This window comes from Anopheles moucheti, chromosome 2 (assembly GCF_943734755.1).
Source record: "Anopheles moucheti chromosome 2, idAnoMoucSN_F20_07, whole genome shotgun sequence".
Taxonomy (NCBI): Eukaryota; Metazoa; Arthropoda; class Insecta; order Diptera; family Culicidae; genus Anopheles; species Anopheles moucheti.
This window is the reverse complement of record NC_069140.1, coordinates 39,706,250-39,722,300: the sequence shown is the minus strand read 5'-3', so window position 1 is coordinate 39,722,300 and position 16,051 is coordinate 39,706,250. Positions and strand designations below refer to the sequence as shown.

Sequence of the window (16,051 nt, the reverse complement as noted above, 5' to 3'; positions counted from 1 at the left end):
TTAGCTGTCAAACAACTGTCACACGAAACAGTGCGAAGAGAAAGAAGAAAGTTCTGCTCCGAGCCAAACAAACAAACAACGCTAGCTGTGTCCCGCTGGTGGTATTTTGTACAGAAAATACAGCACTTCGTTTACAGACCGTGATAATCTGGGGCGTGTTTTGGAGTTTTGAAACCTATTCATCATTCAAAAGCACCATGAACGTATCCATCGAACGGAAGCGAAACGATTGCGTTGGCCTACCGAAGGGTTGGCAACGGGAAGAGGTACTTCGCAAGACAGGCCTTTCTGCTGGAAAAGTCGATGTGTATTACTACAGGTAAGACAATGTGCCGTGCTTTTCAAACGGTTTAAATCGCGTGCAGTTACTGGTTAGTTTGCATTGGTTGTTCAAAATTAAGTTGCTTCATTGGCACTCGCGGTGTATCGTCGCTGATTGAGGGTGAATTTAAAGTGCTGGATCGCTCGAAGCAATCGGATTGGAATTGGGCTCTTCCCTAAGATAACATTCCTATCAACCGACACACTGGAGTTAATTCAACCTATTGCGACCAAATTATAAACGAATTGGCTAGAACCAAAATTTCAAGTTAGCATAACGGAACTGTCCATTGGAATGGGGCTCCCGTGATATCTATTTATGCTACAACTTTCATCCAAACTCCTCTGTTCCCCCTTAATCACCTCCCATTGCATTCATTTCGCACTGGAAGTCCATCGGGGAAGAGAATCGAAAGTAAACCACAGCTTGCCCGCGCACTCGGCGATACGATCGATCTGTCCACGTTCGATTATCAGGCTGGACGCATTATTGCACCGCTCTCGGTGGGCGCTGCACAGTTACTGAACACACACCAGGGTCCGGGGTATCATCTGCTACAGCATCCAAATAGCAGCGCCCTGCGCAGGAAGTTTCCCCCATCAGTGCCACTCGGTGGAAGTAATTCACTTAATGCAACACCGATCAGCACCGGTTGTGGTGTGAAACCACCATCTCAGTACGATTACAGGTAGTTTCCATTAGTAGGAGGTCGCGTAAAAAAGACCATGGCCATTGGGAAACTTGTGCCTACATATACGTATTGTAAATAATGAATTTTGGTTTGAATGTTTTCTTTCTTGTAGGATTAGCGTTATTACTACGCATGCTTTTTATCAGTTGTGAGCGGGTTTAAATGGTGTTTGGTTGTGATTCCGTTTGGGGTACTAATTATTCACTTTCCTTTGTACGTATTGTCCAGCCGAGCGATGCGAGCAGATACATCGCTTATTCCACCGATCAGACAGACGGCTTCGATCTTCAAGCAACCGGTAACGGTCGTGAGATCACAGGAACCCGACAATACCAAAGTGAAACGCGAACTCCAGCACGGTAATCAGGTGAAACCGAAGCAGCTGTTCTGGGAAAAACGTTTAGAGGTATTCTTACAGCTTTGCGCGTTCCACACATTCCTCCATTAAAATGTATCTATTCCTCGACAGAATCTTGGATCAAGCAATACACACAATGAAGAAATCGGTTCCATCGAACTGCCGAAACGATTGCGACCAATAGGGCCGGGGATACGTGAAACGACGGTTCTGCAGTCTTTAGCCACCGCCCTACACCACAACTCGCTCCCCGTAACTGGCCAGACGGCATCGAAAACGTCCCTGAACACGAATGCCGGTGTGTTCATTAATCCGCACCAGCCGCTCATGACGAACGTGACCATCACGGAGGAGGATGTTAAGCGACAGGAAGAACGCGTACAGTACGCCCGACTACGGCTACAGGAAGCGCTGCGTGCCTAAGCTTTTCCGCACACAGCCTTAGGAGAGAGCGAGTACTGACATCCTCGATCGGAACAGCGGAACCTCAACAACATCAACCGGTCGCTTACTACCTACACACTATTTTAACTGCTAGACGTGATTCTTACTTTTTACTTATTCGTACAACGCCCGCATGATGGAAATACACAAATATACTTGGAATTTTTCAAACAAATATATCCACCAAGGTTTTCTTGACGCTTATTTGATTCTATCCCTTCAGGAACGTTTCAACCGGACGATTGCTGCCTAGTAAGGGGTTTTTCGTTGTATCTTGTAATACAACTCGTTGTAATACCCTCGTCAAGAACTGTATGTTTTAGCATATTACATTAGTTTAGTAAGGTGCATTACTATCTGATAATTCACCACAGTCAATATCAATACACAGGACTAACTATCCTATTTAATACATGTCAAGGAAATCCAGAAATGACCATTGAACTCACAAAGGTAGCAGCATAAGAGGATACCGTGTGTTATAACATCTTATATTATATAGGCATTTAAGAAGCTGTTTTACTGCTTGATTCGCTGCAATTCTTCATAATTTTACCATCAGATACTGCTATTTCAAGAGCAGATGTTGTTGTAGTTATGCCCTATTGTTTACTTCTCTGTTTATATAGAGCAAATTTTATCAAACCAAACAACCATGAGTCTGGAGACGCAGCATATTGTGCAGCATAGTCCCAATGGCCAAGATGCCATCAAATGCTAATAGGCAAAATACGTAATATTGCCATAAACTTCAGGAAAACATATTTTGAATGAAAGGCTCGGTTAAATCATAGTCAACAATCGTCAGTTCAAATCATACCAGCCAAGAGAACTGGCTGCCATCATCTTCTTGATCATTGTACTTCACCGAATATTTCGGGTTTGCGATTGCAGTCCATGTTTGGAGTTTTTGTAGGACGAGAACATTTTTAGTAGGGCATTTTGTTTTGCAGATCGCCTGTGCTTCAACAATCCATTACACAAGCTGAGCACTTTATTTAACTTGATTTACCCGTAACCTGAATAGTTGTGCCTGGCAACGAGGGATTGGTTCGGATGTAAATTTGTACCGGTCCTGTCCAATGAAGACTGGTGCCGCTTCCAAATATATTACCAGGCACATCTGATAAAATGGCACCGTATGAAATCTAAACATGCATGTGCCTGTTAAAGGAAAGGTTCGACTCATATATACTGAATCGGTAGAAGAAGTCAGAAAAGCTCATGTGTAACCAGTGCTAACTGAATGGGAATACCTACTTGACCTTAGACATATGAAATCAGTTGTAGGATTCCAATTGTGAAAGTCGTCGACTTTCGATCAAATCATGTGCATTGCGTACGAAAAGCAGTATAAGGAATAGGGGTATAATGTGACGCAAGATTCTTAAGAACCGCTTAAGTGTAATTTGGAGTACTAATGTTAAAATTATATGTCGCATATGAGCTGCAAAGTCCAGGTGGGAGCTGAACGCAAACAGGACGTGTACATTTCATTCGTGATAACTGACCAAGGTTCGGGACTAATAAACTACAACGGCCAAATATCTAAAACACGATGCAAGATGTCCAGATCAGACAAATGGCTATCTCAGACTAAGAGATAGTTAAGGCTCACTATCTGTAAAACCTTAAAATAACAACAATAGCTCTATGTGACTTGGCATATGCTTTGTGGAATAGTTTAGACAAATTATTAAACTAAATGAAATAAAATCAACGTCCACCAATAGGAATGAAAACCTCTTTTTAAACATCTTTGAGTTTATGCACACAACGGAATTGCATAGCATAGAATTGTTGCATAGCCCTGTAACCGGGCCGATTAGCTAGTATTTGCAAATAAACCAGATTTCAGATAGTCTGCAATATGTGTTCAACCGCTTTCTTGTACAGACAATTATAGCCTTGAATAACAAGTCTTGTACATTAGTTAGAAATGGTATATATGGCTTGGATAATATCGTTCAAAGTGATATCTTTTCTCCATCTATTTCCATTGAAATAAGAAAAACTTACATTTCCTTCGTAATTATGTTCGATTTTCACCGTTTTTGAATTTTCCGCACTATGGGCTTTGGTGTAAAACCCCACTCGCATGCGATGCTGACAGCTGTCACAGCAAAGCGTGTCAAAAGTGACAGCCAAGTGTCAATAGCGAGTCATAACTTTTGCGATTTTCTACCAAAATAGTTGGTGCAGACACCATTTGCGAGCATAATTTCCAGAAGCGAGGATAAATTACGACTACATCCCGGCCAGGTTTAGTCAAAGCAAGAAAGTGAAAAGGACACGGTCGGTGGTACATTATCCAGTTCGTGTTTTTGTGCCCTTCCTATACGCATCGATTGGAGGGAAGCATTCAAGCTACGGACCTCCCGCCGTAAAACGTCAAGCAAGTTTGCGCAAAAGGTGTGTGTACGTGCGTATGTGCGTTACGTTTGTGGTCCGTTTTTGGAACAAGGAAGCATGCACCGCGCGGTAGTCTAGTGCATCAACAAAAGTGCATTTCCTTTTTGGCAAGTAATCCCTCAACGGTGTGCAGCACCACAAACGCGATAGGTCGTTTGTGTCGTGTGCGTGTTTTGAAGGTTAAGACGCGAGCGTGTGCGGCGGGACGATGTTCGATCGATCGATGGAGCGAGAAAGATCGGGTACGCGTCAGGCGGAAGCACGCAACAGCACGATGAAATCCGGTCCACCGTCATCGTCATCCGCGAGCAGGAATCAAAGTACACCGTCAAGGTTGAGTTCCTTTGCGGGCAGTGCGATGGGTTTGGATCGGACGCTCAGTACACCACCGGTTGCTGAATCGACGCACATTGGCAGCACCAGTTTCAGTTCTGCCTGGAACGGTACCAGCATCGGTGGACAGTCCAAACGGAGGCCCACTTCACCGTTACTAAACAACCGCACACTGTTCAAAAGCAGTGGGAATCTGACGGGAATTGGCCGTGTTAACTCACGGTAAGTAAAAGTGCGAATGTTTTTGACGGAGGTTGACAAATTGAATGTTTTGAATATGTATTTGTTCGTTGCCACCTTTCTTTTAGCGTTCTGACTGATGCGCAAAGTCCCGGTTTGGTGAATCGATTGGTGCGCTATTACGATCGGAGCCAGTCCCAAACGATGAATCGTTCCCAGTCTCTGTCGAGCGTTTACAACAAACCGGGACAATTTCCTTTGGTGCAGTTGCGCAAGCAGGAGCTGCGTTACGCGAACAGCAATGCGTCCCGACGGAATGGAAACTTCAGCATGGTCCGCATAGCACCACCGGAACGTTCTCTCTTTCACACGAACAAGCGTAGCAGCATTTTTCGCAGCGGTTCATTGCTCCTACCAACCACAAACGAGTCTGCCAGCGAAACGTCTTTGTTTGGTGGTTTGGGGTCGGCCCGAAATGGACCATCCGGGGGCGGAGGAGGTGATGAGGCCGACGTTGAAAATCGCGTAATCACACCGTGTGCCGAGCTGGAAGCGACTCCGACCCGTAGCGTACTGGATGCGCTGAAGGAAATATCCCGAAAGCGCATCAACAGCGAGGAACTGGACGCGGATCGCATCAAGAAGCAGTGCCAGGAACTGTCGGAGCTTGATGCGGCCGGCAGTGGGCCTCCATCGTCGACGGCAGCCGTTGCGATTGGAACGCACGGGATGGCTACGAAGCGAACCCGCGAACAGACGACGGAAAGTAGCCCTTCGTCACCGTCAGAACTGGGGCCCGGGTTGGGTGGTGTGGGCCGTCTGCCTAGCTCCGGTGGTGAACAACAGTCGCAAAAGAAGCGGCTCTGCATAAAAAACAATGACATCCTCAGTTCGCTCAGCTCCAGTTTGGTGACGATGAACACACCGAAGCGTATCATGGTGCCAAGGGCGGAGCGACGCTTTAACGCGAATCATGCCGCTTCGGTGAGCATGTCCAGTCCGGCAATTGGAACAATGCCAACATCCTCTTCCACTATGGTCGGACCTGCCACTCCAGAGAAGTTTTCCAACATGGCACTAAACACACCGGAAACGCTGAGGCGAAGTGAAAGTCCGAGGGCACCCAATGGTCTTCCAAGCCGGACCAGTTCGAATATTGACCACTGGAAACAACCTGTCCGCGGTGCTAGCAATGAAACGATGGATCAGGCACCAACGCAACACCGTGTTCCACCAAAGATAACACTCTTTAACCGGCCGTACGAAACAGCGATATCAACCTCGACGGCGGATAAATCTGGCTCACCGTCTGCTAGAGGCACCAGTCGTATAATAGCGAGCGATGGCGAGGAGGACGAACACGGTGAAGGCAGTGGAAAGGTGCAGTTTGTGAGGCCGAAGGAAAAATCACCCAACGATGTAACCCTGTCCGGATTCGGTTCGAGCGGGTTTAGTTCTTCACGCGATCCGCTCAAGAAACCGGCCCCATCGAAGCTAACCGTGATGTTGAAGTGTCTAAGCGGCGATCTGGACGACTATGAGGAGGAAGAGGAACAGCAACAACCACCGCAGCCACGTTTATCGCAAGCACTTACACAATCGCGCTCCGGGTTCAGTATAGGTAGGCCCACGGTATCCGCAAAGGATACCGTAGATGCTATACCCAAGGAACTTCCAACGATCGTTGCTTCGAAGCCCGCAAGCGTGACAGAAACGGATACGGTGGTTACGCCCGTTAGTACACCGTCACCACCTTCGTCACGAACAGTCACGAACGGTTTATCGGCTCTGATAAACAATCCAATCAAAGATACTGGACTGGGAAAGATAGCTCCTCCCGCATCCAAGGAGCCCACCACGGAAACGACGGCTGCAAAATCGAACGAAGAAAAACCCCCCGAAGTAACTGTCGCTCAACAATCGGAAGCTGCAAAATCGTTAACGTTTACGTTCGGGTCTGGCAGTGCGACGTTGGCTACCATTCCTTCAACTCCACCTCAAACGACCACAAGTACTGGATTTACGTTACCGGTTAAACCCACCACAACTGCTGCCTCCGAACAGAGCAGTACGGTTGCTACGGCAACCACATTTACGTTTGGAACACCGGCACAGACGGCTACCGCTCCGTCAAGCAGCAGTCCACTCGCTGCTTTAAGCAACTCGAATTTGATTTCCTTCTCACCGGCCACGGCTGGAAAGCTTCCCACTCCCGTACTTCAGTTCGGTGGCAGTCCGGTAACATCATCAACGGTAGCCACCACAGCGACGTCAACCGGTACGCCAACGTTCTCCTTCACGGGTGGAGCTTCCAAAACAGTGGCCCCAGTCTCAACAACAACAACAACCACATCACCACAGATGGCATCGAGTGCCAGTTTGCCCACCTTCGGAGCTGGTTCCACGTTCGGTAGCTTCAAACTCCCCGCTTCTCTCACGGTAGCGTCCTCGTCATCTGGTCTGCCACAAACTAATACCAACAGCACCACAATAGCGACGACATCGGCAGCAACAGTAGTGCCTCCTGCGTTTAACTTCGGTTTCAGCGGTGCTGCCAACAACAAACCCGCAACAACATCCGCGACAATCCCAACGTTCGGCGCCGGACCCTTATTTACCAGCACGGCGATCAGTGCGGTGGGTTCCTCTGCCAGCACAATCACACCTGTTGTTCCGGTTGCTGGTAGTGGTGCATTCACGTTTGGAAGTGGTAATAACACAACAAATGCTGCCCCTGTCAGTGCGTTTACGTTTGGTGCAGCAGCAACAGCAGCGCAGGCCAGCCCTACGGCGACCGGTATAAAAAGTGCAGTTTCTTCCTCCGTGGCGCCCACAACAACATTCCCAACGTTCGGTTCACTGGCCGGAAGTACAGGACAGGCAACAGCGACAACGGCTTCAAATACCAGCGGAACTGTTTCGAACCAGATGCCATCGCAACCATTCATGTTCGGTGGCGTGAAACCGACGCCCTCCACAACTGCAAACATATTTGGGGCTACCACAACCACCACCAGCAGCGCACCATCCGATGGTAGTAATAGTGGTGGTAAGACGAACCTATTCGCTACCGCAGCATCTCAACCACAGCCGAACGCTGCATCGTCCATGTTCGGGTCGGTTGTTGCTGGCCAAGCAACCACAGCTGCAAACACGACGACTGGAACTTCCATCTTCGGTGCTGCTATTGGCGCAACAGGAACTGGAACCACTGGAGCTGCATCATCTCCGTTCACGTTCGGTGCCAGCAAAGCGGTCGCTGGATCACCTGCACCGACGAATGGTGCTCCTAACAATGCTCTTAGCGCTACTGGGTCCATCTTTGGCAATGCTGCTACAATAAATTCTCCAGCAGGCGCACCAGCGCCTACGGGTGGAATTTTCTCCTTTGGCGCGACAAAACCAGCGGCAGCACCAGGCACGACGCCACAAAGTATAGCTACACCACCCCAACAACAACAACAGCAGTCGAATGCGCCGGCAACATTATCAAATTCTCAAGTTATACCCACGTTCGGTGCTGGTACTGGTACGGCCACCAACGCAGCTCCATTCACATTCGGTGCGGTGGCAAATAAGACGCCAGCGGGTACTACTCCCGGATCCGGAATGTTTGGCGCGATGTCAAACAATACCACTGGAACAGTCGGTGGCAACACATCTAATTCTGCCGTGCCCACGTTTGGTGCGGGCGCTATGAACGGTACCGGTCCAGTTCCGACGTTCGGTAGTGGTTCCATCTTTGGCAATACATCACGCCCGGGAACTGCTATTCCAAGCGCCCAAAATCCAGCGGCCGGTTCTATCTTTGGAGCAACACAAACGAACGGACCTCAGAGTGTATCGAACAATGCAGCGGCAGCTCCAGCTCCAACGGCTTCATCCGGAGGTTTGTTTACCTTCGGTGCGACCAACAGCGCTGGATCCAATAATAACAACACCTCATCCGGCACGTTCGGTGCAACCGGTGCCGGTGTCACCGGCAGTACCTTCGGCGGCTTTAATGCAACCGGTGGTGGTCTTGCGAATGGTATCGGAACCACCAATCAGACGACGACACCTAGCAAACCGTTCACGTTCGGTGCGACCAACAGCAATGCCGGTGGTACGATGCAACAAAACAATCTAAACGCCCAACAACAGGCAACACCCAGTGCACCGGGCGGTTTCAACTTTAACCTTGGTTCGAATGCGGCCAAACCGTTTAACTTCACGGGTGGGATCGGTAGCGTCAACACGAATGGAAATGTGTCCTCTCCACCAATGTTCGGATCACCGGTAGCAACGGGCGGCAACACGAACCCAGCGGGCAATAATGCGTCACCCTTCACATTCGGCGCAATGGTTAATGGAGGGAATTCATCCACCGGCAACAATACGTCGGCCACCCCGGGTCCATTCACGTTCGGTGCATCGGTAGGACAGCAGGGACCGGGTGCAGGTGGTGGTATAACGTCACCGTTCAATTTCTCCGCCGGTAATGTTGCGGCCGTTGCACCGCAACCACAGCAACAACCGGGCGCAGCGTTTAACTTTGGCGGTAATATGGGTGGTCAGCAGCAGCAGCAGCAGCAACAACAACCATTCGGGATGGTGGGCGGTGTTTCGCCAGCATTTGGTGCACCACCCGCGTTCGGTGGTCCAGGTGTGGTGCCCGGTGGTGGAATTATGCCTACGTTCAGCATTGGTACGAACTCGACACCTAATGGACCGACGGGTGGCCAGCGGCGAATAAAGGTGGCGACGAGGCGCGTTAAGTGACCGTAACAAGGGTACGTTGTTGAGCACACGTTGTTAAGGGTTTACCGTGGGTAAGTTAAGGGGACAGAGGGCCCCCGGAGGAGGCAAGTTAGGTTTTTTTTTACCATGTAACGTTCCGGAATGCCTCGCTGCTGTGTCTGCCTGCCTTAATCCAGAGCCATGCACTCTGCGTCTGTTTACAAACTTCTCACACTATCAAGTTCCGGCGTATCGCAGTGACGTTCTTTCGGTACAAAAAAAACAATAGTCCCTTTCTTGTTAGTGTATCGTTTCCATTGCTTTAGTACTCACGATTCTTCTATTACCAAATATATCCACGGTTGACCTCCGTTTCATGTCGTTCATTCGATGATACGAACAAAAGTTGCTAAGGGTCGTCTTCATTCAATTGGTCAAAATTGCAGGGTGGTAGAAAATTTGCGTACGTACGTGTGTGTGTGTGTATATGGAACAGGAAATGACTTTGTATAAAAAGAAAGGAAAGTTTAATAAAATTACAACCATAACCTCCAGTTACGGAACGGAATTAACAAACCTATACAGTAAAGTGAAATGTATATGAGTTTTGGATTTTTCTGTATCTTCTTTAGATTTAAATATCTATTAAACCATTAAGAAGACGGGTTATGATCGTTGAGCCACAGCCGGGGGGGAAAAACAAAAGGTTAATAGGATGAAAGTGTAATAAAACAGATGGTGTAATTATATAAGAAAAACAGAACAAAACATATTAAATAACTTTTTTTGCGGTAATAGTAAATTTTGATCTTTTAACATCACGCAATACTGTTTTTTGGTTTTATTATGTTTGAATATTGTAAGAACTGATTTACATAAATCGATCCTTTTAGAGCTTTACCTTCCTAATCTGATGTGAAAGTTGTGCGCGTATTTTTAGGTAGTCTCTTTCTAAATTTGTGTTATCAAAACTTAAGATTAATGCACGATGCTATTTTTTGAGTTTTGGATATTACACACATTGCAGTCCCTAAAGGAAATGCAATATTGTTGCTAATTGTATTGTTTTATCGTGTTTAGGTGGATTCAGTTACGTTTAATTTGATCGCCATCGCATTTCCACTCGTCGCCATTGCCTTTGGTTGTTCATGTACGTTGTCGCTGTTTGGCACAGTTCTTTATAATCCGCTGGAAGTTCCACTGCAGTGCCAGCCCGATAAGCCGCAGGGGTCCCAACAGGTAAAACTGCACAAAGCACAACAATGGCCCACGCCACGGTGCCATACCGACGCACAGAATACTCAACACCCAGCTTTCCAGTCCCATAATGGAGAAAAACGAACCCTTCAGCGCGTCCTGCACGATCCGCTTGCCGACGTGCTCCGGTTTTGCTAATCCGCCCGATCCGGAAATAATTTTCGTTTCCTCCGGCTTGGAACGATTTTCCGCCTCAAACCCGGGTGTATCGGTATCGGCCGGTAGGGCAAGCGTGACACTAACGCCACGATGCCGTGCTTCCATTGCGATCGTTTCGGCTAATCCACGAAGGGCAAACTTGGAGGCAGCGTACGCACCGTAACCATAAATTCCCATCAGCGCTGCCTGGGACGCAGTAATCACGATGATACCGTCCCCGGCTTCCTTCATCTTTGGCAAAACGTAGCGGGTCGGGTAGTAGGTAGCGAAATAGTTCACATCCATCAGTTTCCGGGCGTCCTCGATCGAGGTGTCTTCGATGGTGCCGCAAATGGCCATACCGGCACAGTTGATAAGCATGTGGATCGGTCCGACCGCTTGCTCTAACTCGTGCAGCGTGTTTTTCACCACATCGTAACTCTTGGAAAGATCAACCGATCGGAATTGTATCAGTTGTGTGTCACGGATGCGTCTCTTTTCGAGCTCTTCTTTCGCTTTTTCTGAAAATAACAAATAAGACAACACTTATTCAATGCGGGAAGACACAATTACACGTTGCTTACCCAAAAGGGACACGTTTCGTGCTATGATAGTAACGTGCGCCCCTAATCTGACGCACTCGATTGCTGCCCACAGACCGATCCCACTGGAACCGCCCGTAACGACCACATGTTTGCCCTTAATCAGTCGGGACTTTCGTGTGAGAAAGTAGAAAATTAACCCATGTACCAACACAATGCCGGCAATGGTCAGGATGATTTCGGTGGAATGGTTCATGTCGTGCAGAACTCGATGTCTGCAATGCCGGAGGCTATAAAAACAGAAAGAAAAAGTTTAAATGGGTTTATAAAGCAGAAAAGATATGATATCAGGGACCACTCCTTACCTCAACCGTATTCGATTGATGGATGCTTATTTGGACCCGCAAGTCGATTGACAGAAGATTAGTTAAAAATGCTGATAAGAGATAAAACGTTGGCCGTACTTTACAGAATCCAGGCTGAAGTGCAGTGCAGGAGCGATAGATAGATACGATAGTTTTCGATTTTTGAAGAGGAATTATGCTTTAATAATTAAATTGTTCTAGTCGAGTGTTGCCGGAATTGTAAAGTAAACAAAACACCGTTACTACACTGTAATCTAGATCGAACGACACCGTTGTAATGCCAAGGTTCGTACACTTGTTCTAAAATTAAAATATTTTTATAAAACTTTATAAAACTTACTTTAAATTAGTTAATTCAATTGCGTGACAACGATCAGAATAACTTATTGTACTACTTCCCTCTTATCAAATACCGCAATTATGGTGTTTTCTTTCGATTTATTACAGGGTTTGGCGATAGATAGGATGTGGCGTGCAAAACATATGGAACCGCGCTAGCGAATAAGATACAGCGTACCATTGATAGTGAAACGCAAAACACGTTATGGTATCGCGTGACCTAGATATGGAATCGCGTGCACAATTTAGTGAATATCAAATCGGCGGGTCGGTTTTGTAGCTGGGTACATATTACCCCGCTGAAGAGTTGAAATTTCAAAATAAACATTTCAAATTAATGTTGCATGAAATATCGAATTTTGGAGGCGCAAAAAAGGAATGTAAATTATTGTTTAATGACAATAGAACATAAAATAATTGATTTCCACCGTCAACCAACAACATTGAATATCATATACAACTAAAGCATTCAATAATTTGAATTGGATCTTTCATACATTGTATGTATAGACAGGATTTCAAAGCACGGATATATGCTGTCGTTAGGTAAAATTCACGGGTAAGCAAAGCGTCTAAAGTTATTCCAAGTGTGCAGGACAACAACTTTTATCCTGCGTTCAGGTTTCTGTTTAACGCAAATCGTGCGTTTCTTTGAGGTGTCGGTTAACATACCTGTAAAGGTACGTATTTGAGCAAAGAGATTAAAACGATGCAAAATTTCTAGTCTATTGCAAAATTTTGCAAGTCTATTGCATTATTGTGTGTTTTCAGGTGCTAGGGCACGACAGGCATCATTTCGTACTAGCTTAATTGTTGTGACTCGCAAACTGCAAGCGGATGCAACATTAATTTGAAATGTTTATTTTTAAATTTCAACTCTTCAGCAGGGTAATATGTACCCAGCTCCAAAACCGACCGGCCGATTTGATATTCACTAAATTGTCCACGCGATTCCATATCTAGATCACGCGATACCATAACGTGTTTTGCATTTCACTATCAATGGTACGTTTTATTTTATTCGCTTGTGCGATTCCATATGTTTTGCACGCCACATCCTATCTATCGCCAAACTCTGTATCTAGATCACGCAATACCATAAAGTGTTTTGCGTTTCACTATTAATGGTAGGCTTTATCTTATTCGCTTGCGCGATTCCATATGTTGGGCACGCCATATCCTATCTATTGCCAAATCCTGTACATCTTGCGCGAGCAAATGGCAAGATCACACTACAAAGGTGGGTAAAATGTCAACTTTGACAGACTTGCTATGAAATCGCTACGGGGCGAAATTATTTATGCTTCTCGCTTTTGATCCAGTAGTGTTCTCACTCTCGCGTGGTGCAACTATGGGCGAATGCAAGACATTTAATTTTTATTTTACAGTTTTTTCACGACACAATACAATGCGTACTCCTTTCAAATGTGTATTTTTTCTAACATTTTATAGAATTTTAAAAATAAAGAATTTATTGTATGTGCCTCATAGCTCAAATATGCAGAACTTTCATTCATAACCAAGTGCAAACGTAAAAGTACAAAATTGAAGGCGAAATACATGCAACACGAACCCACTGTGCGATTGGTTGCCTTTTTGTTCGCCTCGAACGCTGCGCCTATTGTGTCGATTGTGTTCCCGTTTTCTTCCTCCCGTGAAGAAGTGCAAATCGACTGGCGGTGTGCGTATGTGTCGTGTATGCCGCTTTTCCTGTAAAATTGTGCTATGTAAGTGAAACTGTGCAAAACGAAACTAACAGTAGGTGATCCTGTCTAGTGCGGGTAGTTGCAAACATTCGTGCGACGTGCGTGAAGAAGCATTCCAAGACCGCGCACACAGATTCCGCGAAAAACCACCGGGAGCGCCCCGAAGGCAAACTCACGAGACACGGGAGTCATTTTTGGGCGTTGGACATCCGGCCAGATCTTTGTCAGCCGGGAGGGGTGCGTGTGTGAATGTTGGTTGTTTGGTTGGAAAAGTGATTGCTGTTAGAAAAAACATTCTGGCTCGAGTGATCTCGGTATCTCTGGGGTATTTGGCAGTAATTTTTGGCCGTGTTGCTACCTTCGGAACAGGGCCAGGTGTGAGTCTTCTCGATTAAAAGACGCGTGTGTATGTGTGTTTATCTCGCTGATTCTGACCTGTGTTGTATTATTTTTTGTTCGTTACCACCAATTCCCACCGGCAAGAACAGATAGGTGAGGCTCAACAAAGAGGTGCAATCGTTGTTTAGTATGCTGACCGAGAGTGACGATGAAGGTAGCTGGGTGGCCCTGTTGCACATCTCGTTGTGAAAAGTTGCACCACATGAAAAACCCCCCGTGAAAGTGCGCCGAATGTATAAGGGGAGGATTTTAGTCAGTGTGATAAGTGTGGTGGAAAGATAAAAAGTGACAGAGAACGCACACAATTAGGCCCCAAAACAGTATTGTGGCTGGTTGTTTAATCTCTTCAGCTTCCTTTTTCCGGAAATCCTCACACTTCTCTCTGCTGTTGCGCTTGTGTGTGATGGCCATTGACGGGTGAAATTGAAAACAATTCCCTTCAGTGTACGGCCTACTGTGACGTGACGGTAGAGAGATGTAGCTTCTTCTCTCATCCATCCCCCATTCATTGATCATCAATTGGGCGTGTTTGTGTGTGTGTGTGTTAATGTGTCCGTATGCTTCCCGCGAGCATAGTTTATGCGCGCGCGTCTGTATGTGTATGTGTGCGAGTTTCTTTGTTGTGTTGTTGTTGTTGCGCGAGAAGTGGCGCTCGTGCCGCTGCACCTCTTAAATTCCACCCACAGCAACCCCCAGTGTGTATGTGGGTGTGCCGTAATACGTGTGCTCAAGGAAAGGGTTTTTTGCATAAAGATAAAACGGAAGAAAACATAAACAAAAAAAAAACGGCAACCGGAAAGTGAAAGCACAACCGGAAGTAACCGTGTCGGCAAAAGAGGCTTTTTTTTTTGCTTGAAAGTGACAGTGTGCGCGGGAAAGAGAAAGGAAAGACGACTTGACGATGATTGATAAAGATGTTAAAAATTTCTAATCGAAGGATGTGAGGAGTTCTTCTTTGTTGTTGACGGTGATTGTGTCTGGTCTGACCCCTCCATTCTCACGAAACCTCAGCTTCCATGCCGCCGAGGGAACAGTGATACAGGAGTCCATATCCTGAGTTTGCGGTGTGTGTGTTCCCGTTTGTGTCCGACCGAGATTGTGCGAACGAACGAGAAGCCTTTTTCCCGGATGTGTGCGCGTTACGTTCGGGAGAGAAAGCCAAGGCAACCGGAGCGCCCAAACCACCACCAACAATCACCGTCCGGCATCTAAGTGCGGTGGTGCAGTCCGGCAAGAATTTCCTTTAGGTTTAGTGCTTTAGTTTAGGTTTGTTTATCTTTTTTTATGGTCGTCTAATCATCCCCCTAATTGTCTAATCATCAGAAAACGTCCCGAAGGTGAAAAATTTCCCCGTCATTCAAAACGCCCCTCTATTGAGGGGGGGCTAGTGTTCTAAGTGTATGTACGTGAGTGTGTGAGTTTCTATGTGCGTGTGTGTTAAGAAGCATTAAAGGGTGAATCGGAAAACGTGACGTATCATCGCACAGCAAACACTCGCACGCGATGGCCGACAAAGTAACGAAATTCGAACGGATGGCCATGACCAAACCCGTGCCGATGAAATTGTTCGCTGCCTGGGAGGTGGACCGGACACCATCGAACTGCATTCCAAGGTAAGGGAAAGTGCCGTAGTAATGGGGTGGGATGCAAAATGCATCCGGGCAAGGCAGACTCCCAATGATACCAAATGGCGTCTTCGGGTTGCAAATGCACTGGCGGAACAAGACACATGAAAGCGTTTTCGTCTCATTAGAACCAACGGGAGCTCTCTCTATCTCTGTATCTCTCGCTCCAGCTCTCTTTTCCATCCCTGAAGTAAAACCGAACTGCAGCGACTGAAAACTGC

The 16,051-nt window shown here is 46.7% G+C and overlaps 4 protein-coding genes across 5 annotated transcripts in view; 3 read left to right on the top strand and 1 right to left on the bottom strand.

Annotated features, from left to right (window-relative positions):
* The first annotated feature begins 55 nt into the window (after positions 1–55).
* LOC128310804 (methyl-CpG-binding domain protein 2) lies at positions 56–1,957 on the top strand. Its single transcript, XM_053047525.1, has 3 exons — positions 56–319; positions 1,242–1,419; positions 1,483–1,957. The coding sequence occupies exons 1-3, from the start codon at positions 198–200 to the stop codon at positions 1,792–1,794; spliced, it is 612 nt and encodes a 203-aa protein (XP_052903485.1). The 5' UTR covers positions 56–197; the 3' UTR covers positions 1,795–1,957.
* Positions 1,958–4,433: 2,476 nt separating this feature from the next.
* Positions 4,434–9,794, top strand: LOC128310126 (mucin-19). Its single transcript, XM_053046679.1, has 2 exons — positions 4,434–4,782; positions 4,869–9,794. Exons 1-2 carry the CDS (start codon positions 4,436–4,438, stop codon positions 9,499–9,501), a joined length of 4,980 nt encoding a protein of 1,659 aa, XP_052902639.1. The 5' UTR covers positions 4,434–4,435; the 3' UTR covers positions 9,502–9,794.
* A 459-nt stretch (positions 9,795–10,253) lies between these two features.
* On the bottom strand, positions 10,254–11,984 carry LOC128310127 (3-ketodihydrosphingosine reductase). Its single transcript, XM_053046680.1, has 3 exons — positions 11,762–11,984; positions 11,439–11,686; positions 10,254–11,375 (listed from the first exon to the last, which is right to left on the bottom strand). The coding sequence occupies exons 2-3, from the start codon at positions 11,650–11,652 to the stop codon at positions 10,606–10,608; spliced, it is 984 nt and encodes a 327-aa protein (XP_052902640.1). The 5' UTR covers positions 11,653–11,686; positions 11,762–11,984; the 3' UTR covers positions 10,254–10,605.
* Positions 11,985–13,763: 1,779 nt separating this feature from the next.
* The window catches only part of LOC128299438 (phosphofurin acidic cluster sorting protein 2), a 41,574-nt gene continuing 39,286 nt past the window's right edge, over positions 13,764–16,051 (top strand). For both annotated transcript variants that reach the window (XM_053035408.1, XM_053035407.1), the window contains exons 1-2: positions 13,764–13,827; positions 15,529–15,818. In XM_053035408.1, the coding sequence (XP_052891368.1) occupies positions 15,709–15,818 (110 nt within the window). In that variant the 5' untranslated portion in view covers positions 13,764–13,827; positions 15,529–15,708. The remainder of the gene's footprint in view (positions 13,828–15,528; positions 15,819–16,051) is intronic.

What these genes read in the sequence shown, in the direction of transcription:
- LOC128310127 (XM_053046680.1), bottom strand. Translation starts at nt 11,652, where the DNA reads ATGAACCATTCCACCGAAATCATCCTGACCATTGCCGGCATTGTGTTG. An exon ending in ACGAAACGTGTCCCTTTTGG is followed by an intron (nt 11,376 to 11,438) that starts GTAAGCAACGTG and finishes TGTTATTTTCAG; the next exon opens with AAAAAGCGAAAGAAGAGCTC.
- LOC128310804 (XM_053047525.1), top strand. Translation starts at nt 198, where the DNA reads ATGAACGTATCCATCGAACGGAAGCGAAACGATTGCGTTGGCCTACCG. An exon ending in GTCGATGTGTATTACTACAG is followed by an intron (nt 320 to 1,241) that starts GTAAGACAATGT and finishes CGTATTGTCCAG; the next exon opens with CCGAGCGATGCGAGCAGATA. An exon ending in TCTGGGAAAAACGTTTAGAG is followed by an intron (nt 1,420 to 1,482) that starts GTATTCTTACAG and finishes ATTCCTCGACAG; the next exon opens with AATCTTGGATCAAGCAATAC.
- LOC128310126 (XM_053046679.1), top strand. Translation starts at nt 4,436, where the DNA reads ATGTTCGATCGATCGATGGAGCGAGAAAGATCGGGTACGCGTCAGGCG. An exon ending in ATTGGCCGTGTTAACTCACG is followed by an intron (nt 4,783 to 4,868) that starts GTAAGTAAAAGT and finishes CCTTTCTTTTAG; the next exon opens with CGTTCTGACTGATGCGCAAA.